Genomic DNA, 27,814 nt, shown 5'->3' on the forward strand with positions numbered 1-27,814 from the left:
CCCAAAACGAGGTACAGCCCACGAAGCCGCCAACAAATCTTTTTCTCTAATGATTTAGTATCAGTTGTTAGACCAGTTCTAATGGAATTTTATTCGCTCGTCCATCCATCCATATCCGCTGGCGGTGAGTATTCATTAGTATTATTATTCAAAGTGTGGCTCGGCACATTGTAAACGTTGTGGAAGCCAGCCAGTTTATTCGCTGCTGGCGTCCACCGCCACGGCCGTGTGACGCGGCAAGGCGTGCCGTCACGTGCACCGCCTGCCCCCCATGCTCTTCAAGTCTTGATCTGCTTGCTCTCCCACAGAGACACAGCATCCCGAGCCCGGAGCGACCGAGCGAGCAGTCGCCAACCACCCGCGCACGCGGTGCGCCGAGGTCGCGGATGCCGGATCCCTCGCCGGCCCACTGCCACCGCTACGCTATCTATAAGAAGCGCTCCATCACACTGCTTTCCTCCATCCATCCATCCATCTTGCAAGCCACACTAGCTACTAATCACTGCTCTCGGCTGCAATGCGCCGCCACACGCCGCTGCTCGCCGCCGCCCTGGCGCTCGGCGTCCTCGCCGTCGGGCTCCAGGCCCAGCCGTTCGACTACCCGTCGGCGCGCCCGTCCACGTCCTGGGCCAACACGGACGCCTCCCTCCCGCACCACGTCACCTTCATGGACGGCTCCGTGGCGCGCGCCGCGCTGCTGCGCCTCAACCCCGCCGGCTTCGGCCCCTCCTACGCCTTCGGCTTCTTCTGCACCAACCACGGCACCGCCGCCGGCGCGGGGCCCTGCAACGACTTCCTCCTCGCCGTCGCCGTCGTCTACTGCAACAGCGGCGCGCTCATGACCTCCGTCGTCGCCGGCATCCCGCAGGTCGTCTGGTCCGCCAACCGCGCCCGCCCCGTCGGGGAGGGCGCCACCCTCCAGTTCACGCCCGCGGGCGACCTCGTGCTCAAGGCGCCTGACGGCACGCTCGTGTGGTCCGCGGGCACCGCGGGGAAGTCCGTCGCCGGAATCAGCATCAACAGCGACGGCAACCTCGTCATGGTCGACGGGACCAACCGGGCCGTCTGGCAGTCGTTCGACCACCCCACCGACACGCTGCTCGTCGGCCAGTCCCTGCGGCAGGGCGCGCGCCTCACCGCCAACACCTCCGCCGTCAACTGGTCCGGGAGCCGCCTCTACCTCACCGTCGCCGACGACAGCTTGAGCGCCTACGTCGACGCTAAGCCGCCGCAGCGCTACTACCACCTCGGCTTCACCAAGGCCGCCGGCGCCTACGCCACGTACGCCAACGGCAGCCTCACGGTGTTCGCCCCGCCCGCCGCGCCGCTGACCGCCGTCCAGCTGCCCGCCGTCGGCGCCGGGACGGTGCAGTACATGCGCCTCGAGTACGACGGCCACCTCCGGCTGTACGAGTGGCGTCCCGCGGGGTGGGCGCCGGTCTTCGACGTCCTGCGCCTCTTCCCGGACGACTGCGCGTTCCCGACGGTGTGCGGCGCCTACGGCGTGTGCACGGACATGCAGTGCAGCTGCCCGGACGCCGCCAACTTCCGGGCAGTCGACTTCCGGAGGCCCAGCCGCGGTTGCGTCCCGGCGGGGCCGGCGGCCTCGTGCGCGGCGGCGCGGCTCGTGTCGCTGCCCGGCCTCGCCTACTTCAACGACCACGCCACCAGCATGAGGACGCTGGAGAGGGTGAGCGAGGGCGCGTGCAAGAAGGCGTGCCTGGACGACTGCAAGTGCATGGCGGCGCAGTTCATCTACGGGGCAGACGCCGGCGACGGCTTCTGCTACCTGCAGTCGGAGGTGTTCTCGCTCGAGACGTCGCTCCCGGAGGTGGTGCACTACAACTCCACCATGCACCTCAAGGTGCAGGCCACGCGTGCGACGTCGGCCTGAATTTATTTGAGCACTGCATCTGCATGCAGGCCTCTTCGAAAATGACATCAACTCAGATTCAGACTTTCAGTGTTGCCCTGGATTATTGTTTGTGTTCCATCCAATAAAGCAGACTCGTGACAGCACTACGTACAATAAAGTCGGTTTAATTTTTGGATAAGACTACTGGTGTCTTAACCTCATCCATCCAGTAACCATACATTCTAGTCTCAAAAAAAAAAGTAACCATACATTCTCTAGTAATGCATTGAGGCATTATTAGTGCAACAAAAGAAGCCAAGTATAATTACACGACAAGTAACACTTAAAAAATACAGACAGTTTAGGAAGTCGAGCACATGCAGTATGTAAGCTTATACTATGATCGACTAGCTAGACAATGGATAGACATGATAATAACTTTAAAACAAGTCCATACTTGTGCATGTGACGCCAAATTCAAGACACCCTTGTCCACAAATCCAATGCCAGCCTAACCAATTGACAGAGAGAATTTGTGATTGACAATTAGCCCTGTTTGGTTTGCAGTAGTGCAACTAGCACTATAAAGGAATCTTTATGCATGAACTACTAAATGAAGTATATTTGCAAAATATTTTCACAGATGGGTGCAACTTGCGCGACAAATCTAATGAACCTAATTAATTCATGATTAATTACAGTACTGCTACAGTATCCACCCTCTAATTATGCGGTCAAAAGCCTCATTGCATGCGTCTCGTGAAGTGGCGCAGAGGTTGTGAAGTTAGTTTTGTAAAGTGCTTTTATTTAATATCTCTAATTAGTTGTCAAAATATGCTACAGTACCTTGTGCTACATAAACCAAGCAAGGCCCACTGTGGGGAAGTACTCCCTTGTTCTTTCAAAGACCACTGTTCATTTAGTCGTCTTGTTAAATCCAAAAAATTTTGGTCAAAAACATCACGTCAAATGTTTGGACACATACATGGAGCATTAAATATAGACAAAAAAAACAATTACACAGTTGCATGTAAATTGCGAGACGGATCTTTTAAATCTAATTGCTCCATGATTAGATAATGCGATGATACAATAAATATTTGCTAATGATAAATAATTAAGCTTAATAAATTCATCCCACAGTTTACAGGAGAAATCTGTGATTTGTTTTGTTATTACTCCATATTTAATACTTCAAATGTGTGTCTGTATACTTCAAAAATTTTACACCCAAACAACTAAACACACTCTTCAAATTTAACCCCACAAAAACTATTCATTTAGATTGTTGTAAAGTTTATCTTATTAAGCAATATTAAATATCAAGAAATAATTATACAAGGTATGAAGCCAATTAAATGCTTAAGAGCCCAGTAAGTAGTCCAGGTAGTCCTGGGCCCCCCCGCTGATTTGGCCCAAAAAAAATTTAGCAGTTTTTTTACCGGATCGGAGGCCCAGCCTAGTCCGCACACACCCGGCCTCATCACCGTCTCCAGCGTGTCCCCCCGCCCAAGCCGCCGCCGCCCGCATCGCCTCTCCTCGTCTCCCGTTTCGACTCATCTCCAGCGGTCGTCCCCGACTGGTGGCGCCACAGCAGCGCGGCCCGCGGCGGCTCACCGACGCACCGCCGCCCATCCAGCCCCACGCTTCCGTCGCCCCAGGCCCCAGCCCTAGCAACTCGCGGCGCCGCAGCCTGCGGTCTGCGGGCTGCGGCCTGGCCGGCCCCGGCGGCGCCTGCCGTCTAGCACGGGCACACGGCGCAGCACATCAGCGGGGCGTTGCAGCCTGGGCGGCGCGCGGGACTCTCGGCTGACGCGGTGCGGGAGCGGCAAGGGCGGGCGTGGCGCGTGGCGAGTGGCGACCGACGAGGGCTCACCGAGGTGGGCCATCAAGCTCCTGCTGTGCTTCTCGGCTCGTTTGGTATCTGTGGTAGTCATGATTCATTCCGCCTGGTTGCTGTTTAACGCAATTTCTTGGTGGATTCAGTTAGAGGGCTCGATTCTGTAAGCAGGCGGAGAAACGCAATTTCATTATGCTTTGGCAAAGGAGTTCTACGCTATGGCAACCCGTATCCTGTTGCGTCAAAATCTGAGAAAGTTGGCTTCGTTTGCACTCCAGAACATATCCCAGAGGCAACTAATTTCACCTTGCCCTCCAATCCTCAGGTAATGGAACAGTTTTGTCGATCTTACCTCTTTTCAGTCCTTGTCCGCAGTTTTATGCATACACACCGACTAGCAAATGCCACATGACTAGAATGTGTGCCTAATCGCTTGCTCACAATGTTTACACCTTCTTTTAAGACACGCAGGCCGTAACTGAAATTCTGTAAGGAGCAAGTAATCTGTTCTGCTGGGTTCTGAAACATATATATCACTAGAGATCACTTATAAATGTTGCCCACTCAGTCACTCAATATATGAAGCAAGCTTAACATGTGAAGTGTCTAGCAAGAATATCATACTGGTTTTGAGTACCTGTTTTTCATCATCTATCTCAGTTTAATTTAGTTTTGCTCATACTTTCCTTCTACTTGATACAAGAATATCATACTGGTTTTGAGTACCCTTTTTTCATGTACGTCAGTTTAATTTAGTTTTGCTCATACTCTCCTTCTACTTTATACAGATCTACTGCTGTTTCCCCTAGCAAATGTTTCAGCCCCCTTTACCTGTTTGGAAATTCGTGGACTGTCAGATGGGCTACCTATGGATCAGTGAATCTAGTTTTGTCTGATGATGGCAAGCCTAGGTTTCAGATTGAGGAGGTGGAACCCTCCAAAAAGAGAAGGTATTTGACAAAGAAGCGCTTGAAGCTTCAGAGAAAGCGGGTAAAGAAAAAGAGGAAAGAGGCAAATAAAAATGATCCACGACGCATTAGACCCAAGGGAAAGAAGATAAAACAAAAATTCCCCACAGCTGAAGCTAGGCTCAAATATAAGATTGACAAGGTAGTGAACTCACATATTATGTGGCTTTGTTTGGTTTTATTGGCTCATGTTTTGCTGAACCATTTCTTTATGCATATTTCTTGATGTTTAGTCAACTTTGTGATATTAGTAAACGAGCTTCCTAATTACTATACAGCATCTGAATCGCCACTCTGGTTTTACTGTTAAAAGCAATATTCATACAGAACATTGCCTTTTCAGTTGTTTTCCCTGCTACTGTTTCTACTATATTCATAAGTTCTTTGTATTAATGTTCAGTTGATTCATTTGAACCATATTAAGAAACTGTATTATTTAATTTACACGATGTAATTATTTTCTTTATTTATTTGGTGTGGTAAGAGAAAATAAATTGAAATAAGCTATTTCTCTTTCAGGCCAAATTAAAGGAAGCTATGTTGGTCGAGAAGCTAAAGAAGTATGAGGTTGCCAAAGCTCAAGGCCCTATGGCTAAACCAGATGACCTTAGCGGTGAGGAAAAGTTTTACTTGAAGAAGGTTTCACAGAAAAAGTCAAATTATGTCCCTGTTGGAAGGCGAGGAGTTTTTGGAGGCGTAATTCTGAACATGCATTTGCATTGGAAGAAACATGAAACCGTGAAGGTCATATGTAAGCCCTGCAAACCAGGGCAAATCCAGGAATATGCAAATGAGATAGCTAGATTGAGTGGCGGTATACCTGTTAACATCATTGGAGATGACACTATAGTCTTCTACCGAGGAAAGAACTATGTTCAGCCAGAAGTTATGTCACCTGTCGATACATTGTCAAAGAAAAAGGTAATTAGGATGGATGTTTGGTTTAATTTTGTTTCTATAGAAATAATGAATCATGTTTGTGGATGCTGCAAACCCTCATGATTTTGCTTCTAAAGATATATTGGTCCAAACGTCTCTTCATTGGTGATTCTCATTCGAAGCTGGCAAATGGTTTATTTACTTTTGCCGGGTTTCCCTCTAGCATAACTGCATAAGCGTAATCCAACTTGCTTCGGAGTTGGGACTAAAAGGTTTTGTTGTTGCTGAAGATAGACTGATGCATGCTTATGTATGTGACCAACATGCAAAGGTTCTCTGTCTCCTTTATGTTTAATAACCGGTAGATATGCACATAAAAATAAACTATCGATTCTTATAAAGTTCATGTCCGCATCATACCTCCCCTGTTCCCAGCTCATGTAACCTAATGCACAACTCAGGTTGTGCAATCGTCTTGTCTTGATAACTAACAATCAAGCTGATTCTAGATCTGTATCTTTTAAATGCGCTTACATCTGCCCTTTTTTATTTAATTATCAGGCACTTGAAAAATCAAAATATGAACAGTCGCTGGAGACAGTTCGGCGTTTCATTGCAGTATCTGAAAAGGAGCTTGAACTTTATTATCGGCATGTTGCACTTTATGGAATTCCACAATCCCAGAAGGCTGTTCTTGTTTGTGGTGATGATAGAGAAGCTTCTTTGCTTAAAATGGGGGAATTGGATCAAGGGAAGGACCAATTTCCCCATGTGGCTACTGATCATTTTTCTGATTTTCACATCAGTGATGTTTCTGAATCAGATGAAGAAGAGACTTCTGGTAGTGAATACGATGTTAATGACGATGACACTGAGGATATGATCAACATTTCTGAAGACGCGATTTCTGATCATCGTGGGTTAGCCAACAGAAAGTGAAGTGTGATTACCTTGTCTGACATAATTACATTGTTGTCTATAAATTTGCCTCAGACTTAGCCACACATTATACCATGGATGTTTCTCATCACTTGGATTGAATGATGTCAGTGTTAGACTTTGGTGTACCTAATCATCATCATATTATGTTGATTATTCATTACAGCTAGCTAGCCCTTCTGTTGTCAGCTAAAGCTGGGTTTAATTTTGTGGTGGTTTTTCCTTGAAAGCCTTGATGTGTATACTAGTACTAGTGTACAACAAGCTCAACCTTGCTCTGTCATCTGTCATCTGTCACCTGTCACCAGATGCAGTGATGTATCTTGCATATCCTTCTAAAAGTGCTCTCCCCTTGCTGTCAAAAGCTAAGTTAGTTTGGGAGCTGGGACAGCTGTGGAAAGTTATATAATACCAGCTACTTATAAAGAGATACTATATTCTACTGCTGAAGAAAGTAGGCACTTAGTTGGCCTCACTACATGGCCACCAATGTCTGAAATCTATGAGGTGATTTCTGATGACAGAATTCTTGGAGGATTGGACTGGCCGTGCATCACTTTCTGGCATCTCTTTTTTTTTTCAAAGATCAATGATGTTGTTGGGAAGCATCTACTCTGAATAATTCTGATACATCATGGGTGAACGAACAGTAGCTTGACAGAAGAGGAAGCTGTAAATATTTGCATAATTTGTTGCTATCATTACGAGTTTTAACTAATTACTCATATAAGTGTTCTGTCACTGATTTTTTTGCATAATTCTGCCACCACCGTTATGGGTTTCTACTTTTATGTCCTGAGAAGGGTTCCAATGCAAGAGAAAAGTAGGTGAATCAATTGACTTTTGGGAGAAGCATAGAAGAATATTTGCGTCGGTTCCCTTGTGACGCAAGTCTTCATTCAAAAATGCAAATTGAGAACCTACACTATTCCACCAGAAAGCCACTTGTGAGTCGGTGAGATCAAAGATGAAGCCTGCAACACTTGTGAGTCGGTGAGATCAAAGATGAAGCCTGCAAGGCTGCAACATCAATATTTTGGGTATGGACCATGCGTATGAAACCTTTGCAGAGGTACGAGCTACGAAACACATGCCAACAACATGCATGCATATACAGATGTAGTGCACATAGATTCCTCTTTTCTATAGATGCAAAGTTAATACTGCCCACGCTAAAAGGAATCAAATACCGTAACCAAACTCAACCAAAAGTCAACACATGTATAAAGCTTCGTCAGAAACATGTACCAAAATTAAACCAGCATAGATTTAACCATCTCTATAGACGCTTGAAGCAAAGCAAAACCAGTATACTTCCAGTTTTTCAATAATAGTGTTTGGATATTGTATCCCCCAAATTGTGATGCTTTCTAACAAATAAAATTAATTAATATAATATAATTATCCAACATTCTTAGCTGTGTGACGTGCGTGGTGACCAGAGCTGTACATAGCTGACACTAGCATACAGCCTCATATATATATATCAACACCCTACCTAGTGCATAGCATAGAATGTGTTCTTCCACTACTTCACGAGGTAGGTCAACTGCAGAGTAGAGCAGTTCTTAAACATATCATCATGCTAAAAATTAGATATAGTTGTTGTTAATGTGCCTAGCTGTCATCTCAAAGCAGATTCATGTATTGGTCTCCCACTCAGCAATATCATGTAGACCTTTCTGTGACAAGATTCAAATATTCGATCTCCTCTTTTCTCTTGTGGGGTTATTTGGCTGCTGAATTTTCTGTCGGCGTGCCCCTTTTTCTAGGTGTCATTTTCATAACTGGATATGGCCACTCTGTGTTCTCATTACACACGAACAAATCAGTATGGCTGGTCACTTGCTTTTGTTATAAGTTTGGACCACAAATATCATTGTGCGTATTTCTAGTAAGTACTGCATATGCCAACATCTAACTACAGAAGAATAGTCAAGTACAATTTGATAGGGAATGAAATAACTCGAGATGATCAGAGGTACACACGCAAGAAAATACAGTAATATCAGCTATAATTGCTAAGTAGCCTACTTTTATCTTGTTAAATGATGTCCTAGTGGTTTAACAAAAATTGTTGCTAATATAGTGTGCAAACCAAAAAATATTAAGGAAACATCAAAGATGATCAGCAGACTGTTTACACGGGCAATTAACCATATATATACTGTAATTTGGATGGTTAATATTAACTTTAGACCTCATCGATGTGTCTCTTTCCATCGTGTCACAGGTACGGTTTGCCCATCAATAATAATAGTCAATGTGTCCCTAGCTAGCTAGCAACTGGGGCGCGTTGGCGTGCAATGCATTTTGCCAGCACTTTATATCCACACAGTGGAAAAGGCGCAGATAGGTCAATTTTAAGCATACTAACCCCAAGCTTTCTACATCCAATTCTTCGATGGATCTGCAATATCAGTAAATCGCCAAGGCCCTATATGTTTTCACTTGCAAATTCATTACCAAGAAAATGCTTGATGGATCCATTTTTATCTAATAATGAGTGCCAAGATACTTTCTCAGTCTAATATATGGATGATTAGTTGGATGTATAATAATGTATAAAATGTTATTTATATTGACCATATATGCTTAGATATAATCCTTGTTTTTTTAACAAAAATCCTTGTGGCAGCAATGACACAAAGTAGTACTTGGTGGAGCCTACATATATGTCAAGGAAAAACTGTTGGCCAAAGCAGAAACTGCGGCGTAGATATACTCAGGCACTCTAGTACTGGACTATATATATGACTGCCAGGTCCTACCTTCTCTCCTCTTTCTTTCTCCTTTGTCCGCAGCCAACTTTAGCTTTTCTCTTCCTCCTCTCCTCTTCCTCCCTCCCTCTCTCTGCAAGCTAGACATATCTGGCCGCAGCTGCGGGCTAGTTAGGGTTGGTGCTTGGAGAGAGGTACCCTTTCCTCCCTTGCATATCAAGCCTTGAGATCACCCCTCACCTTTTTTGATCCCCTAAACACAAAGTTAGTAGTCCTTGGTTGGTGGGGTACTAGAGCAAGGCAGATCAAGGAGGAGGGGTGCAGAAAGAAAGAGGGATCAGCTCTAGCTAGAGGAGGAAGGAGAGGCACTTGTTAGCTGCTTGACTGTAGCTAGATTTATACACCTCCATACATAGCGAGCGAGGGCCGAGGATCTTGTACAGATGTCTCAGGCGATGTCGGGTGGCACCGGCGGCGGCGGCGCAGGGCAGTTCGGGGACACGACGTTCACCAAGGTGTTCGTGGGGGGCCTTGCCTGGGAGACGCACAAGGAGGGCATGCGGGCCTACTTCGAGCAGTTCGGCGATATCCTTGAGGCGGTCGTCATCACTGACAAGAACACCGGTAGATCCAAGGGATACGGATTTGTGAGTTCTAAGTCTTTTCCTTTAGAATCATGATCTCCCTCCTTGTTAACATATGATTTCCCCTCATAATATGATCTTTCCTCTTTGATGATTAGCCTAAGAATTAGTTAGTGTGCAACAGGTAGCATATATATAAACCATTGAATTGAGGAGCTTATTAATACGATATTTGTATCTAGTTGGGATGGTGATCTTGGATAATTGTAGGTAACTTTCCGCGAGCCGGAGGCAGCACTGAGAGCTTGCATCGATCAGTACCCGGTAATCGATGGAAGGAGGGCCAACTGCAACCTTGCCTATCTCGGGGTCAACAAGTCCAAGACTGCACCGGTGCCGCCATATCTGCAGCCATATGGTAATTCACTATGTCTTCATCTTCGACAAAGAAACTAAATTGTGTCTTAAATATTCAGCAAAAGAATTTAAGTAAATAAGCAAGAGTTTCATATGCATGCTAGATATATATGTACTGTTGGCTTGCTTGCTCAGTATAAGGACAGAAGTGATGAATCATGTAGATCAAAGGTTTTTGCCTTTGCATCATTTTATGCTAACGTATGCCTTGCTAATCAATAAACTACTCTGCTACTAAGCTTTTTTCTAGCCTCTTAGTGCTGCCTTAAAATTAAGTAAGACAATATTTGAAGCACTGCACTTTTAGAATCAAATCAATATTGTCTAAAGAAGAAAATGCATGCTTTATTGTTTCACAATCAACTGATAACTATAACTACTAACTAAAGTTTTATTTTTTTCACTATATAGATCGAGTATCTGTGTGATGCAAATACGTGATTTTTTGAAGAAGAAAAAAAAACAGTACCGCTATGTAGTTTTCAGTTAACACTTGCTTCACAGCACTATATAGAGGAGGGTCAACTAAAGAACATAGTATCCGGGTATCCGACAGTATTTCACCCAAGATGAAAAAAAAAAGCTGCATCGTCTCTAGCTTTCTGCAAAGCGCTAAAAGCAAGCGTGGTTAGTTATTCTTGGGAGTTGTTCCTTCCAGGCTTGCCTTGCTTCTTCCAATCCTGCATTTCCCTGCAGCTGCATTCCTGCATTCATCAGTGCGCTTTGCTAGCTGTCCTTGTCCTCTACAAAATTATCTTCCTGCCGAACCCTTGCTTCTCTAACTAACTGACTGACTGGCAATAGGATCGGAGTACTTTCTTATTAGCTAGTAATAATTATTCTAATAGTGTCATGGAACTTGGAACATGCATGCATGCATGCATTCATATTTTTTTCTTGGCTTATTTTCTTGTCCAACCAATATATAATCCTGTTAATTAGTTTTTTCATCCTCTAGCTAGTGTGTATGTGCTTGGGCATGCATGCATGAGGTTGCAAATTTAATACCAGTAGCAGATGAGTTATTAACCGCATTACTTTCAGTCTACTAGCTAATTAGATCTCGAGTGCATAAAATCATGGTTGGCATCGCATTATTATTCCAACGTGCATGAATCTGCTTACTGGTTGTTCCTAACATTGTTTAGTTTACTCATTATATATATATATATCATGAACTAGTTTGTTCCTTTCATGGATACGGCGATGATACGGCAGCTCATGTTTACGGGGGAGGCAGCATGCGGGCAGTGAAGTCCATCCAGACAGCTGGTGCTGGTGGTGCCAGCTTGATGAGCTTCGTGCCGGCCGATCATGGCATCCAGCAAGGGATTCCTACCACCTACAATCCTTATGCCGGGTGAGTAATAACTAACAGCTAGATAGCCATGACCATGCAATGCATCGATCGAGTACTTGCCAATGCTTGGCCGGCCGGCTGGGCAGCTTCTCTCGTTCTGCAGGCAGGCAGGGGCAGGCAGGCCAGGGCGGGCAGCTCTCTGTCTCCCGATCGATCCATCGTCTGTGCACTGCTTGGCTAGCTGTAAAGACATGGGTTTCGGTTAAAGGCAGCCGCCCAGCCTTTGGTCGTTAATGGTAGGAGGGGCCAGCGCCTGCACCGTCCACCATCCTCGCATGTGCATCCATCTCTTCTCCCTGCATGTGCATGTGCCCACAGCGCCCACTCACCTATTTGCTGCTTACTGCCTCAATGCTTGCTAGCTCCTACTGTAGATTGCGTTGCTCCTTTTGTGTGTGTGTGTGCGCGCGCGCATATGCTGGTTGCTGGCTACCTCCTTGTGATACAATGCTCTGCAGGGTTCAGGGTATTCGTATGTACAGAGACGATTATACTGTACTGTTCAGCTGTGTGCAGCTAGCAGCCTAGCAGAGGACCTCATCATGCATGTGAGTGAGCATGCCCCATGCACGTGCTGATGCACCAGGTGCAGGTTCCATATATATACTGTACTGCCTGCCTCGGGTACAGCGATCGAGACTGCCATGTGGGGCCAAATAAATCGCTTTGGAAAAAAGCTGCCTAGCTAGCTCCTTTGCTCTTGCGTTGCACGCTTCCTGCGGCCCTGCTTTGATCTGCGTGTCCGACCGGTCAAGGGACTTTGTTGCATGACCCATGCAGCAGAGATGCCCGGCCTCATTTCATTCCTCTTCATATCGATCATGCGTATGCATGGTTCAATAACCAAATCGCTCCATTGATGATTGTCCTACTGTGTGTGTGTGTGTGTGTGTCTGCACAAACACACACGAATGGTTAATATATATTAGCAGTTTGAATTTTGAAACCATGAATATTGGTGTTCAATAATCCTTTTTCTTGGCAATGTTAATTTCAGGTATTCCCCATATTTCTCGGACTACGGCTATCCGCTGCAGGTACCCATTTGTCTGTCTTGCCATGCATTGTTTATATTCTGTGAGGTCCAAGCTATACGTGTCATCATGTGTACTGATCATGCATGATCTATGCGTGCAAAAACTTGCAGAGCTACTACCAAGCCTACGGTGGGCTGCAGGGAGCCCAACAACAGTACGCTGCTGTCTTCGGCGGTGGCGCAACTGCGGCAGGGCTGACAATGGCGACGGCGCCCAACTCCTCCGGCGGGCTCTACCCCTACTTCCAGTATGGTCCGGCGACCGCAGCCGGGTATAGCTTGGCTCATCAGTACCCCCAGTTGTACCAGTACGCCGCGGCTGGGGTGGGCGCCACGACAGCGGCGGCGGCGACCCTGAACACGGTTGCCGGCGGCCTCCAGCAGTACGCTGGCGCGGTGGCCTTCACTCCCAATTCTATTGGCCAAGCAGGTTAGCTAGTTAGTTTATTTCACGCAACCTGCTCTACCATCCTCAGTTACTCAATTCATTATTAGCGTAATACCATGCATGATCGAACTACTATATATAGCTACGTGCTTTTCTTGCATTCTTGTAACTATATATACATATATCAGCAATGTAATTAACGTAACTGATCGACAGATGATTTTATTTTCAGGCGTGACAATGTCTATGACGACAGCTCCAACTCTGTCAGCCCCGACAACGCAGTACCAGCTCAGCAGGCTTATTCCTTCTCACCTCGCTGCGGCTCCAGATCAGAAGCCCAGCTTGGCCTAGAATAACACCATGCATGGCTAGCTGCACCTCTCTCGCTCTCTCGTGTCTTTCCAACCATGCATGCACCTATATATCATCATCTTCTTCGGTTCCTTTGATACCCGTGTCAGTAGTCACACACAGTCAATGCATCATACAAGTCTTAGCTTCAGGTGAAAGTGAATTGATTGCAGTATATATGGTGCACACTGCACACACCATGCATGCTGTCTGCACATACAGCTGAGACTTGACTAACTTGACGCCAATGCTCACTCTGGGTTGAGTGCATTCGGCTGACTAACACACAAGCAGGGACCATGCATGCCAGATTGGCAGGTCCAGTTTTCCATCGCGGCGCCATTGGCGCACTCCAGCTAAGGTTGACAATTTCTTAATTTGTGCTATAAGTTGTTCTGAATCAGCTGCTACCTGATCGATCTTTTTGCTTCCTCGCTCCCAATGTCGTCTAGCTCTCGTCTACTACTAGAACGAAAGGATATTCTATTAGCTAGCTAATTAGTTTATGCATGCATATATATAGGTCACCTGCAGTTAGCATCCATCTCTTTAGTCATTAGGCATGTAGTTCACATACATTACTTTATTTTTAGGCATTTCGAGTTTACTTACACATATAGCTAGTGTTCTTCCTTGGACTCTTATGGAAGAGTGCAAGGGGCAAATCAAGTCTGGTGATAGAGTCGCTGCTGGTTTTTCATGTGCAGCGTTACTCATCTAATTCTGTCATCCCTCAAGATGACATTTTTCATGAGCCATGTGTTGGTCCATAGAAGTTTGTGGAGACACACACAAATGGTTTACTGAATTAGCGGTCAAACAATCTGTGCTAGTCCATCCTATTGTATACATGCACTGACTAATTATGAGCGCAGCACCCTCATTTTAGTTAGTTTCTCTCCATTTTGGTCCTTAATTAAGTAGTTTTATTTCCCTTCCACTCCCATGTCATCCTGCATCGGTCATCTTCACATTGATCTTGTCATCTTCATCACCAAGCAAGCCAGCCATGGTAAGGCCCAGTCAAGCTGCTGATCCATACATCATCGGATGAACACAATTGCTGCAACCACCGCCCTTGTGACAGCAGACACGTTATCGTTACTATTCGCTATAGGTAGCGATTTATGTAATAGCTAGCTACTATGAAATATACTATATATTTAGCTTCCTTGTAAGAGGCTAATAATGTTACCATGCTTATGTACCTCTTATTAAGCACAACTACATGAACTCAGCTATGCCCGCCATGACATGGTATAAATGGCAAACACTAATGCCTAGCTTAACTATTTGCGCTCATGTGTGTTCTCTGGTCTGTGTTCCTCCAAGCAGTGCATGCAGTACAGCATGCATATTTAACACGATAAGATAAAATATATGGCTCTTTTCATTTAAGATGTTATATACTCCCTCCGTCCTGAAATGTAAGTCATTTTGGTTTGTCCTTGAAGCGCATCTAGGCCCATAGATGCAATCGGTAAGTTTCAGTGATTAATGACGACCGTATGCGACTAACGTGTGTTTTGAAGGAAATTATCTTTACAAGTTAAGTCTCATATGAAATGTGAAAGGAGACCCCTCAAAATTCATGATCAAACGTTTCACGGACTCAATTTTCAAGGATAAGGACCTTTCTAGATTCAAGTGTCACAAGGAGATGAAGGACACTTGATTTAGTTTGAGTTTTATAGGTTTTAGTTTGTGATCATACTATTAAGAGGGGTTCTCGGGTTAGTAGCTTGACTCGAATCGATTTGGCCTTAGAAATGATGCACACTTGCTAGATTCAGTCCAAGACAACTCAAAAGAACTCAATAAAATACTTGGAAGAACAAAAGGTCGAAGAAAGAATCAACTCCAAATCAACTCAGCTGGAAATAGAAAGAAACTGTTGCACCGGTTACACCGGTGGTGCTGCACCGGTGCATCAGAAGGCAACCGGTTACACCGGTGCCTTAGCTCCGGTTCATCTGGACAGTGCTGCCAGGACCAGGGTGAAAAATATTAGTTGCACCGGATAAATCGGTGACCTCATGACCAAGCACCGGTCTATTCACCATGTTATCCTTCAGAGAGTATGTATTGGGGGTTAGAAACTTCGCTTTAGCACTGGTTACACCTGTGGCTAGAATTGGAAGCACCGGTGCATTCACCGTGGTAATGATCAGAGACATTGCTTTGGGTTTTGAAGAAAACCCTTCAGCACCGATTACACCGGTGCCTCAAAGGTGCATGCACCGGTGCAATATTGTCAGACTGTGCACCGTGTCAGATGTCAATGGCTGCTATTTGGATTTAGTGTGACCGGTTACACCGGTGCTGCCCCTTCGGTCTATCCGGTGTCTACGACTTTCTGGGCAGTTTGTTTCCAACGGCTAGGGGTGCTTCTCCACTCTATATAAGTCGACCCCCTAGCTCATTTATGATGCCTTTGACGCATTGAATACCTGAGGCCACCCTAGAGAAGAGAAGAGAAGAGAAGAGAAGTGTTTGGAACCATTGAATGAAGATCTAGAGATTGCAAGTGATTCAACTTAAAGAAATCAACCATTCCTTGAGTAGCAAGTGTGCTAGTGCTTAGGGCCATCTCAGTGAGGGTCAAGTGAAGCCTTGAGAGCTTGTTACTCTTGGTGTTTGACGGCACCTAGACGATCTTGGTGATCGGGTGATTCTTGGTGAGCTCTTGGAGATTGTGGGAGTCCCAAGAGAAGGAGATTGTACATGATGTGAAGCTCGCCATTTCGAAGATGGAGAAAGAGCATTCTTAGTAAAGACTTGCTTCTTGGTGATGCAAGGGAGCGATACCCTTAGTGGGTGCTCCAACGTGGATTAAGGGGGAACGTCAACTCCTCGATACCACGGGAAAAAATCTGGTTGTTTCGTGTCCCTCTCTTTTACTTTACTAGCATTTCATATCCTTTGTGCTTGTTAAGACTCTTGCTTGTTTGCTTTTGTCTAGAAGATGTCATGCTAGTTTGTTTCTATTGACTAAGTTGCATATTTGCTAGTGTGATCAACTCTAAGGAAGATGAACATGTTAGTGTGTTATTCTATCTAGAATGATGATGCTAGTGTGCTCTAGTTGATAGGATCAACCTTTGTAGATTGGGCAACACTAGTCTAGGTTCAGGACTCGATAGAAATTTGAAAAAGTCCAAATTCAACCCCCCTTCTTGGGCCTCGATTCTTTCAGTCCTAAGTCAAATTAGTCTACGTTTGATCAAATTTATAGAGAATAATATTAACATCGAACTCATCAAATAAGTAAATTATGAAAATATACTTCATCATTAATCTAATCATTCTCATTTGACATTCCAAATGTCGTTACTCTTGTCTATAAATTTGGTCAAACTTAAAACAGTTTGACTTAGGACAAATCAAAATGTCTTATATTTCAAGACGGGGGAGTATATCTTTTGATATATAGCTATTGCTATTATTCAAAGTTTGAAAATCTTAACTTATAATAATACAATTGTAGACGAGCGAACTTATATATTTATGATGGGAAAGTAATGACATGAATGCATCATATGTCTCAACAGCTAGCTAGCTGTGTGCACGTACTCACGTATCATGCTGTGGTCTGATGATTTTTTGAGAGAAACAGGAGGGGCACGCCCCTACTATGTTAGATATAATAATAATAATAATAACAACAACAACAACAACAATAATAATAATAATAATAATAATAATAATAATAATAATAATAATAATAATAATAGGACAAAAGGTTTCAGGTTCCAAACCAGCAAAACGAAAAAGGGAGCATGCGGTGGTTTGATAAAGTATACGACGCAGGTACAGTATATATAGGTAGTACTACTTGAGCAAGCTGCAAGTTAGATAGGGGGTGATTGGTTGGGTGCATTACACCCTATCCAGGCTTATGTAGTGCAGTTCATACATGTTTGATTGCCTGAGTAAGGGTGTTAGCTAGACTTATGCTATACAAAAACACTTTTCATCCTGCATAGCTGGAAACGAGATTAAATCTCGTTTATCTCTTATGCAGTCTGCACAAGCTATCGCTAGCCAAGGTGAACGAATCGATTCACCGCCGGGACACGCACCGCCTCGACGCAGCAGCTCACGGCGTCCGCGCTCGCCGCCTTCTTGCTGCTGGCCTGCTGCCGGCGTCGCCGCCGAGGAAGGAGACGAGAGGCACCGGCTGGAGGATGTGGCGCCGCCATCTTCTTGTTGCTGGCTTGCTGCCGCCGTCGCCGCGGAGGACAGCGAGAGAGAGAGCAAGTCCTCTGCCGCAGCCATGGAGGTCGAGAGCCTCGACGCAACGGCCCACGGGGTCCGCGCCCGCCGCCTTCTTACTGCTGACCATCGCCGCGGAGGATGGGGAGGAGGGGCACCAGATGGAAGTTGTGGCGCCGCTGCCTTCTTGCTGCTACGACGAGTGCTGATCCATCGCCACCACAAGCTCCACGAGCGAGGTTGCAACTGAAGGTCTCGCTGCCAAATTCGAGCTCGGATTGAGTTCCTCCCACCATGATCTAGTGAATCTACGCTTTAATTCTCGTCCTCACCTTCAGGATTGATGGAATCGCTGCATTGATCGAGGGAATCGCGCATGAGCATGACTCTCTGTTGGTGAGTGGGGAAAACACATGTGCACGGAGAAGAGAAAGAGATAGATGATGGGTGGTAACTTCACCCTAACAAATGCATGGTCATCATATCACATTGTACAGGCAACCAAACAAAATCATAACAACCCAAGCTATCTCAAGCCACCCAAACCAAACACGGACCTATTCTTGCAATCTGGTTGGAGTAACTCATGCAACCAAACAAATAGCCCTTGCATATATACGTGGAGCTTGGCCACGAGGAGCCTCCTTCTCTTATGCAAAAGCCAGGCTCGCTAGCCCTCAAAAAAAAAAAAGAAAGAAAAAAGAAAGAAAAGCCAGGCTCGCTAGAGAAGAGTCCCCTTTTTCTGTGTTGACGGATGCTTGCCTTGGCTCGTCGTCGAACGACAACAGGCCACGAGACACGAGAAGAGCACCAACCAAAGCCAAGCTGTCTGCTTGACTTTTCTTCTACAGTAACGACAGCGCTATTATTATTATTTTTGGCTTGCACCAACGAATTGCATTGTGCCAAAAAGAAGAGAAAAGTTAGCCGTGTGCGTGCCTACGTCCGATTGATTACCGTTGCCGTCTGTCTCGAGAAGAAAAGAAATGTGACGTCGGCCTTCCCTCGTTGGAATGGAAGCCTGCATGTATTCACCGTATTCGGCTGGTGCACTAGCCTCCAGCACTATAATATTTCTTTCTCATATTGTTCCAACACTAGCCTCCAGTCACCAACTAAATAATAGTATTTTTTTCTCACACCACTCCAGCTCCAGCCTGCCGAACGCAGTGATTATAACACAAAGACCCAGCCCACACCCACCCATTGACATTGGAAGCTTCCACCAAATTCAAACTCAAACGTGACCAAAATTTAATTTGGTCTTACACCCTCCAAAACACAAGAGAAGAGAGCAAAGGCATCCGTCAACGGAGAAGGATTCTTAACGAAAAACGTGGTCAGATACCGTCGTGAAAAACAAAAAATCCCCACTGCTGGTGGCTAGGTCGCTCGCCAACAACCCTCAACTTTGACTAATTTGAGTGGGCCCCACCACACCAAAGAAAATCAAAAGGAGGAGGCCAAATTTACATCTCTTGCCACTGCTGCTCTTGTTCCAACTTTTCTCCTACCTGCTCCCCTCGCCCGCCGCTCCTCCGGTTGCCGTCTGCTTCTCCCCGACACGGATCGACCTCTGCCTCACCCGAATCGGCCTACGCGCGCCGGGGATCCAGGTCCCGCGGGCTCCAGCTCCTCGGCGCGGGGACGGGGAGCCAAGCCAAGGGGACCATGCTGGATGGTTGAGATTCAATGGCGTCGCACAAAGCCAAGCTGCAGAGCACCGCGGAGGCCGCCATACGCTCCATCGGCCTCGGCTTCGACGTCGTCACCGACATCCGAATCAAGTACTGCAAGCAGCGCGGCTCGCCCGACCCGTGCCTCATCCAGCTCGACCATGGGGAGCTTCAGGACATCGTGCTTCCCGGCGGCCTCACGGTTGCCGGTGTCACCAAGTCGATTAAGTGTGACAAGGGGGAACGGATGAGGTTCCGCTCCGATGTCCTGTCGTTCCAGCAGGTATATACTAGTATTTGTTTTGCTTCACTCCTCCTTATGTACTAGTACTAGTACTACCATGCATGCTACTCCAATATGTCGAACTACACCAGCTGATCAGTACAGCCCTGCAATTCAATGCAAAAATTAGGAACTGAATCAGTCGGTTTGAATTTACTCTTCAGCTAATTAGTACAATCATATCATGCATTTTGTTTCCTCTTCAGCTTACACCCACAAAAGCTTCAATGTAACATCATCTACATCATGTTTATAATGTTCAGAATAGCCAGTTGGCCACCTTCCTCAAATTCTGAAGCATTTTGCAGATGTCCGAGCAATTCAACCAGGAGCTATCCTTGTCTGGGAAAATTCCATCTGGCTTGTTCAATACTATGTTTGAATTTACTGGCAGCTGGCAGAAAGATGCTGCTAATACCAAGTCACTTGCATTTGATGGGTGGTATGTCACACTATACAGCGTTGCACTCTCAAAAGAGCAAATTGTACTCCGGGATCATGTTAAACAGGCTGCTCCATCAACCTGGGAACCTGCCGCCTTGGCAAGGTTAGGTTCATGTCTCAATCTACAGTTTTGACACTTATTACATAAAAAAAACGGTGATTGAATGTAAGATAAAAACTCTGAATTTCTCCTTCAGTTCGCATTAGGTTTTCTTTTCTCTCCATTTTTCATAGCTCTCTTGACTTTATCTGCCTCATTTGTCATTGGCTAAGTGGTAAATCTGTGTGCCACACCTCATAACCTGTCATCTGATGCCATTTCCAGTCCTTGCTAATTTCGTGAATCACATGTAAATATTATCAGCTTCCCATTTTCAGCAAGACATTCTCTGAGTTAAAATGTCATGGATGCACCTTTTTACTATTCAGGTTCATTAAAAAATTTGGCACTCATATAGTTGTTGGTCTAAAGATGGGCGGGAAAGATGTAATTTATTTGAAACAACAGCATTCATCAAGCTTGCAAGCTGCTGATGTTCAAAAACGATTGAAGGAGATGTCAGACAGAAGATTTCATGATGCAAATGGACAATCTGACATGAGTTTCAAGGACACGTATGGGAATAATAAGGTGCTTTCCGATCCTATGTTGCCTCCTCATGTCCCAGGATATCTTCCATTCAGCATCAATGATTACTGTTAAAGTGGTCCCTGTACAGGAAATCTTATTTGATATTTAATGCTTGTTTTGTTGAACACCCCTCAACATGGTGCAAGTCCTAAATGAATGCTGCTTTTGACCAGTGGAATTTGTGTTCATCATCTTGATTACTAAGCAAACAAACATGAAAATAATAAATTGACTTCAATCTATTACATTGAAGTTTTAGTTGTAGGAAGTTTGGACCACCAGCTGGCCTATATTGTCTTCTCTAGATATGGTACATAAACACAGATCTATGGGCATGTGACGTAGTTGTTCCAGTAGAGAAATATTTAGATGGCAAAGAGAAACATACAATAACAATAATATTTACTTTCTCAAGATATCATGCCCGTACTTCTCAACTGCCTATTATCTCTGAATTCTAAATTTCAACATTCGATCTTACTTTTTTCTGGCACGACCATATATATTTGTTGTTAAAGGATGCTGGTTGGAGTTGGAGATAATATATTCTCAGCTTACATTCTTCATCCTCAATTTCTGATTTTCATTGTTGTGTGCTGTACAGAGTGATACCAGAGAGCAACAACTGATATTTGTACAGTCCAGTCCATTGAATTCTTACTCATTGAATGAGGTACAGAGCTTTGTGTTCATAATGTTCATCATTGTTTGTGCAAAGAATCGGACTTATATTAGTTGGCTGTCTTTGATGACACAAATTTTTGTTCGCCCTCTCAGGATCTGGTGATGATGCCCAAGCGAAGAGGTGGGAAGGATAAAGATTTTATTTCTCATAGTGAGTGGCTTAATACCGTCCAAACAGAGCCTGATGTTATCTCAATGTCCTTTATACCAATTACGTCACTATTGAATGGAGTTCCTGGAAGTGGATTTTTGAACCATGCCATTAATCTGTACCTTCGACGTAAGTGACATTTCACCCTCTCTCAAGATGCAGTATTTCAAAGCTGTACCTAATTTAAGTGGACACAAAAACTCTAGTCAGTTATGAATGATGCTCCAAGAAATCTGGATATACAGTCACAGTAACAAGGTCACCATTGACACCTTTGAAACTTGTTTACTGTTTTTTCCCTAGACATAGCTAGGATATTTCCGTTTAACATTTGAAAAGAACTGTTTTTCAATTGCTACTCTGCTTGAAAACATCACTGGTCGAGTAGTTAAGATAGCTGAATTTGTTTTTTCTCAGAAGAAACAAAAAGTTACCTTTCTTTAAGGAGACTCAGAATAGAATGCATGCCTGGGGTATAGTATTTAGATAATGGTTGCACTCCTACTAAAGCTAATGGCATGCAAAAGTAGAAAAAAAAAACAGTGCAAATTTCTACGGTGAAGAAATCCTAAATGTGCTAGCTTATGGTTGCAACCTTATGATTATATATGTTCTCATTCTTTAATTAGTATATAAAGTCATAATGAAACACGTAAGCTAGCAAAAGTAGTATAGGCTGCAAGTCCAATTGCAACGTATCAATAACCAGGTGATATATTGAAATTTGGTGCAGATAAACCCCCAATCGAGGAATTGCATCAGTTTTTAGAATTCCAGCTTCCAAGGCAGTGGGCACCTGTTTACAGTGATTTTGCTTTGGGTCCTCAGAGGAGAAGGCAAAGCAGTACATCTTTACCAGTTAATATAATCGGTCCAAAGCTTTATGTTTGTACCAACATGGTAATTGAAGCAATCTTCTTATTGGTTCGAATTTTGTTCATGCTTTCTCCCCTTCGTCTTTTGAGTGGCATCTCAAACTTGCTGCAGGTTGACGTGGGTAAAAGACCAGTTACAGGACTCCGCTTGTTCCTTGAAGGAAGGAAGAGCAACAAATTAGCTATACATCTCCAGCATCTCTGCTCTCTTCCCCAGATTATTCAGCTAGAAGACGACCCTTACAATCACCAAACTCAAGAATATGACCGCAAATACTACGAACCAATTGGACCGTGGAAGCGTTTCTCTCATGTCTGTACAGCACCAGTGGAGTCAGATGATTTGTCCATTGTCACGGGGGCACAGTTAGAAGTGGTCAACCATGGGTTCAAGAAAATACTGTTCCTTCGCCTGCATTTCTCCAAAGCCTGCAATGTTGCCCTCGTCAGGAACCCGGAGTGGGAGAATTCTCCCAACCTGGCTCAGAAATCAGGTCTTATCTCAACACTCATTAGCACACATTTCTCCTCAGTGGCTCAAAAGCCCCCACCGCGGCCAGCCGATGTGAACATCAACTCAGCAGTGTTCCCTGGCGGGCCACCTGTTCCAGTGCAGACCCCAAAGCTGCTCAAGTTTGTTGATCCAACAGAGATGATGCGTGGGCCGCAAGACTCGCCAGGCTATTGGGTGGTTTCAGGAGCAAAGCTTAACCTTGAGAGGGGTAAGATATCATTGCGAGTGAAATACTCACTGTTGACAGCTGTGATGCCTGATGATGAGTTTTCGCTTGATGATGAATGCTAGCACCTGGACCACAACGAAACCTGTGTAGCTAACATTGATGATACAAATGAAGGATCTAAGATTTCCATGGCATTTGTGCATCCAGTTGAAGTTCCAGCGGTATACACTGTGGGTTTTGGACATCATACTAGCATAAATGACTTATCTGTCTTGAATGAGTGAGAAAATTTGTTGTATCATTTCTTTGTGGCGTGACATATAGTTGTCAGTGTAGATGATAGATCAAATTATTGTATATATGAGATGGGTCAAGGATTATATTGTTTGTTCTTTATGCACATCATTGTGACGCCCTCCCTTTCCATACGGACATGTGTTAGCTATAAGAGGCGGCAAATGTAGCATTAACCAGGGCGAGAGAACTGTTGTAGAATCAGCCAAACAATGTGCAGCAATGGACAAGGATTTCTTTTTGTCACCCTCCCTTCGGAGAAAGTACGATACATTCAAATGCACCCTAGTTGTTTCCAATGGGGCTTTGGTTTTTTATCAAATTTGAGATGTACTCTGCAACCCAAAAGGATCCAGGCTCATTGCAGCAATAGCCATGTGTGTGACCTTCTGTTTCAACCGACAAGGTGACCCCGGGCGCGCGCTTTGATATCTGATCCTCCAAATTAACACAAGATAGTTAGCGCCAAGCAGCCCAATTCCTCAACTCCGGTTATCAGAATATCAAATTATATGTTCACCTCTTCTAAATGAGATAGTGGACCCCAGTGATCGTCTACACCAAACAAAAAGGCAATTTTATCCTCTTTAGCTCTGGCAAATGTCCAATCCGGTTCCTCAGTAAGCTGGAGCGCAACAAGAAAGTTGTCAATAGCCACTGCACTAGAGCGCAACAAGAAAGTTTTAAAATAGAACTGTTGCTAGAACAGCTCACTCATCTGCATGTAGCAACGAGTAGTCAAAGTTGTGAGTTACCTTTTGGAATTCTGTCATTGCCATGAAAAGAACATTGCGCATCGTATGGTACTGCAAAAGTTCATAACAAAGGAGCAAATATATCAATATTTTCAGACGGGAAGCATATGAAAGTGATGCGACTCACGTAGTCATGTAATTACTAGAAGTTCAGAACTCACCTTTAAGAGATGGCAGCATGCAACATCAACAGCTGCTACAGACCATGAAGGTCCAAGGAACCTTCTCACAATACCCCTTGTAATTGAAGGCTGGAGTGACCCGATGAAAGATGCAAATAAACTAATCCCTTTACTAAGGAATGATGACCTGATCCAAGTGGAGAAGGCCCGGTTCATCAAAACGATTAGTCAATTTGGGAACACACTTGAAGCCCAGGTCAAAGTGAGATAGCAATTAATTCCTAAACCAGTAATAAATATCATTACTAACTTAATGTTATAATAGGCTATATGCCTATATGTCATATACAGACTCCCATGCTGCAGTGCTTATTAAAAAGGGAAAACAATCTAGATCGCATTCCCCTCCCCTTCATTTCAGACCACTCACTGTGTTATGTTCAGTGTTGATGCAATCATGCCACCTTACCTAGACTATCACAACTTTGGTGATAGAAGGAACATGCTATACTAAAAAGAACTTGATCCGAGCATTTCAGTACCTTGCAATATACCCAATCGCTGATTGTGTTACAGAATTCTTGTTCAACTTTAAAAATGGATAGAGTCCTACAAACATTTTTATCTGTTCAAGAGAAGTGAAGACAAAAGTTAGTAAAGTGTATGGACGGGTTGTGGGAAGGAGTGCCAGGCATGGGCAAGAATTGATATTCGATACCTTGTTCTGAAGTCTTTTAAAGACTTCCAGACCTATGTATGCACCAATTGAATGTCCAACCTTCATTTAAACAGAGAAATGTAATTCTTTTTCGGGACCAATAAAGATCTGGAATTGAGATGCAGAGGTTCACACAGAAAGGGAACAAAAAAGGGAATTTAAGTAAGAACTATGAGAAGGCCACCACATTCTAGCAAGAACAGATCCGAACATCCTAGAGTTCATGCGCATAGCATTTTAATCCATACAACCCCGTTATGCCACAATAATGCTGTGGGATATTACAGTGACAAATAGATCTATAATATGATTTCAGAGTAAATAAGGAGGTGAGAGCTTATTGGGCCTGATGGTCAAGTACTCAAATTTTGAGATGCATAACTCTTCTAGGTCACATAAGCATCCAGATATTACGTGGAAAATTCAATCAGAGGCTTTGCACTTCAAGACAAATACCAAATCTCTGATATCAGTTTACTCGTTTAAGATTACAAATGCCTGTATACTACTATGTTAAGAAAACATCCTAGAGTTTTCAGTTAGCATTGAACAACTTGAGTGAAGGTTTGTAGTGGTGAAGGTGAAAGTTTACCAAAATTATTGATTGTTCAGAATGTTGAAGCTCTTGTTCAATGAAATCAACCTGCAGGCATGGACGTGAATTAAACTGGAGAAAAATATGGGATAAACTCATAGGACAGTCTTGGCCACGCAAATAAAGGAATAAAATCTTCTCCTGAACAAGTTCATTAAAAAGTAAGGTAATATATAAAACAGAACATATTAAGACAATGGCGGATGAAACAACTATGATGCAGAGAGTTTGTTGCCATCTCAATGGCTTTGCTTTCAATACGAGGCATTCCTCTCTGTTTTGTCATTTCTTTTGTGATCAATGTTGCAGAAACCAAAAGCTGTTGCAGCAGAAACAAAAGGAGACAAAAATAATATATAGAGAAGTTTCAACTGATGGAGCATGCAAGCTGCACCTTATGGTCAATTTGTTCATGCAGTGAAAACAATCGTCCATTCTCAGAATCCTGTCACGAAAAGTATAAAACTCAGCTCTGCTGGCAAAATAATATGGTGAATAAGGAATTCAATGAAACCATAGTATAAACATTCAATGATTTCTAACACATGTGTATTACAAGGTTTGCGGCTTGCATTCAGAGTTACGTGTGAAACAAACATCAGCCAAGTTGTTTGTTACCTTCTGGCTATGCGAAATATGCCCTATAGCTGGACAGCAGATAGAAGTTCATCAGCAAGCAGCAAGCTACACTACACAGGTAGTCCATACAATGCAAAATGTGCATTACAATTACCTGTAATAGATGCTTGCCCACCGAGGTTCTCATAGAGAGCTTCGACAAAGTCCTTATAAAATGCAGCAATTCCTACGAAACAGAAACTGGTTACAGTCATGAGCGTTTCAACATAAGAATCCTCTTAAATCTTCAGTTCTGGGCAGACCTGGATTTCCAGGAATAACCAGCACATGGAGGGACGGCTCCTTGGACCTTATCTCAAGCAATTCTGTAGGAAAGCTGCAAGGAATCGTAAGAACTATGAAAGTCTAATTAGCATCAAAATCCAGAAATTCCTCAACCAGTGTTGTGTACGTTGCCGGAACTTGAGGTGAATGAAATGCGGGTACCTAGACACAACGCATATCCTGGTTGCGGCCTGCTTCCTCGGGTATGACGTGAGCCTCGCTTTCTCCATAGATACCGTGCCTGGGCTTGACCTCGCGCCGCACACCGATCTAAACAACCTGTAGCGCTAGCCAGGCGAGCAAAACGTCATGGGAACGAACAGAATCGCTGCGAAACGGTGAAGGATACAGAAGCAATCAGCTCGAACCAACCTGAGTGCTGTACAAATCAACGGCGCACCGGAGCGAGCCTGCAGAAATTAAATCACGCGGTGTGTCAGTGACTCAATGTCACCGAAAATATCACCGTGACATGTCACCGAATATGGATTTCACATGTCAATGATTCAATGTCATCGTAAATATCACCGTGGAATGTCACCGAATCTCAATGGAGTCCACCTCACCTGCCTTTCCAATAAAATCGGGAGGACAATACCAGACACGTGAGGTAAGGGCATGTACGACGCTTGTCCTCAAGCCGTCTGCAAAACAATATTTTTGCAGAAAGAACCTCCACTCGGCTTGGAGACGGCCGTGCGGTTGTCTCACGAGGCGACAACGTGGGCCCGTGCTCCCAGACGGAAATGCCGATGTCATCTCCCGTTGTACACCTCGTCTCCATCAAGCGATGACTCATATGGATCCGGTGTGAAGAATCGAAGATTCCAACAAATCAAGGGGCCATCCACCTCGCCGCCTTCTCCAATGACTGTGACGAACTCGATCCTCCGCGCACCTTGGACGAGCTCCTCCGCACCGAGGCTGACCAGGCGACGAGACGACGCACCGGGCGGAGCCAGCCAGCGGGAAGGAAGCGCGCCAGTCATGGCTGAGCGCAGGCCCCGACGGGCAGCTGAAAGTCTACGTGCAAATTTCAAAATCTTGCAGACGGCTGCTACAGCATTGTACATACCCTAAGACTGATTTCAACAGAGAGTGCAAAAGCATTTTTGCCTCCCCACGGGGTACTGTTCACGCGAGCCAACCCCTCCAACAGAGGAGGCAAACGCGACAGGCATATTGCATTCGAGGAGAGAGGCAAAATTGCATCGCCTCTCTCCTCAAACGCATCCGCACGGCGTCTCGGAGACCTCCGCCGTGCTCATCCCCTTCCTCGTTCTGCTCCGCAGCGGCAGTAGCTGCCGCCGCTTGCCGCCCGGCCCGCCGGCCGTGCCGCTGCTCGGCAACCTGCTGTGGCTGCGCCACTCGGCCGCCGACGTCGAGCCGCTCCTCCTGCGGCTCTTCAGGCGGTACGGCCCCGTCGTCACGATCCGGATCAGCTC

At 44.9% G+C, this 27,814-nt stretch overlaps 5 protein-coding genes and 1 long non-coding RNA gene across 11 annotated transcripts; 4 read left to right on the forward strand and 2 right to left on the reverse strand.

The window, feature by feature from the left end:
* The first annotated feature begins 231 nt into the window (after positions 1-231).
* On the forward strand, positions 232-2,054 carry LOC120673677 (EP1-like glycoprotein 4). The gene has a single exon (XM_039954639.1). The coding sequence runs from the start codon at positions 518-520 to the stop codon at positions 1,892-1,894; it is 1,377 nt and encodes a 458-aa protein (XP_039810573.1). The 5' UTR covers positions 232-517; the 3' UTR covers positions 1,895-2,054.
* A 1,269-nt stretch (positions 2,055-3,323) lies between these two features.
* On the forward strand, positions 3,324-6,771 carry LOC120671931 (CRM-domain containing factor CFM9, mitochondrial-like). Its single transcript, XM_039952192.1, has 5 exons — positions 3,324-3,735; positions 3,842-4,020; positions 4,484-4,805; positions 5,183-5,584; positions 6,104-6,771. The coding sequence occupies exons 2-5, from the start codon at positions 3,914-3,916 to the stop codon at positions 6,479-6,481; spliced, it is 1,209 nt and encodes a 402-aa protein (XP_039808126.1). The 5' UTR covers positions 3,324-3,735; positions 3,842-3,913; the 3' UTR covers positions 6,482-6,771.
* A 2,482-nt stretch (positions 6,772-9,253) lies between these two features.
* LOC120671932 (RNA-binding protein 24-B-like) lies at positions 9,254-14,642 on the forward strand. 2 transcript variants are annotated; one of them, XM_039952194.1, is made up of 6 exons: positions 9,254-9,848; positions 10,056-10,203; positions 11,385-11,562; positions 12,560-12,599; positions 12,710-13,028; positions 13,219-14,642. In XM_039952194.1, the coding sequence occupies exons 1-6, from the start codon at positions 9,645-9,647 to the stop codon at positions 13,338-13,340; spliced, it is 1,011 nt and encodes a 336-aa protein (XP_039808128.1). In that variant the 5' UTR covers positions 9,254-9,644; the 3' UTR covers positions 13,341-14,642. The 2 variants fall into 2 exon arrangements, with proteins under 2 accessions (XP_039808128.1, XP_039808129.1); XM_039952195.1 differs by having other exon boundaries at positions 11,421-11,562.
* A 2,486-nt stretch (positions 14,643-17,128) lies between these two features.
* LOC120675528 lies at positions 17,129-18,197 on the reverse strand. The gene is made up of 2 exons (XR_005675377.1): positions 17,888-18,197; positions 17,129-17,813 (listed from the first exon to the last, which is right to left on the reverse strand). It is a non-coding gene; the product is annotated as an uncharacterized LOC120675528 (long non-coding RNA).
* An 829-nt stretch (positions 18,198-19,026) lies between these two features.
* Positions 19,027-23,517, forward strand: LOC120672533 (MACPF domain-containing protein At4g24290-like). The gene is made up of 7 exons (XM_039952968.1): positions 19,027-19,514; positions 19,823-20,061; positions 20,388-20,589; positions 21,194-21,262; positions 21,367-21,553; positions 22,158-22,324; positions 22,412-23,517. The coding sequence occupies exons 1-7, from the start codon at positions 19,248-19,250 to the stop codon at positions 23,102-23,104; spliced, it is 1,824 nt and encodes a 607-aa protein (XP_039808902.1). The 5' UTR covers positions 19,027-19,247; the 3' UTR covers positions 23,105-23,517.
* On the reverse strand, positions 23,421-26,803 carry LOC120672534 (lipid droplet-associated hydrolase-like). 5 transcript variants are annotated; one of them, XM_039952969.1, is made up of 13 exons: positions 26,742-26,803; positions 26,532-26,648; positions 26,348-26,421; positions 26,200-26,271; positions 26,085-26,113; positions 25,861-25,911; positions 25,464-25,514; positions 24,872-24,931; positions 24,696-24,778; positions 24,193-24,340; positions 24,032-24,082; positions 23,797-23,901; positions 23,421-23,708 (listed from the first exon to the last, which is right to left on the reverse strand). In XM_039952969.1, exons 2-13 carry the CDS (start codon positions 26,597-26,599, stop codon positions 23,562-23,564), a joined length of 939 nt encoding a protein of 312 aa, XP_039808903.1. In that variant the 5' UTR covers positions 26,600-26,648; positions 26,742-26,803; the 3' UTR covers positions 23,421-23,561. The 5 variants fall into 5 exon arrangements, with proteins under 5 accessions (XP_039808903.1, XP_039808905.1, XP_039808908.1 ...); XM_039952971.1 differs by having other exon boundaries at positions 26,532-26,656; positions 26,742-26,795; XM_039952974.1 differs by lacking the exons at positions 26,085-26,113; positions 26,742-26,803 and having other exon boundaries at positions 26,348-26,410.
* Positions 26,804-27,814: the final 1,011 nt, after the last annotated feature.

The sequence above is a fragment of the Panicum virgatum genome, chromosome 5N (assembly GCF_016808335.1).
Source record: "Panicum virgatum strain AP13 chromosome 5N, P.virgatum_v5, whole genome shotgun sequence".
Classification (NCBI taxonomy): Eukaryota; Viridiplantae; Streptophyta; class Magnoliopsida; order Poales; family Poaceae; genus Panicum; species Panicum virgatum.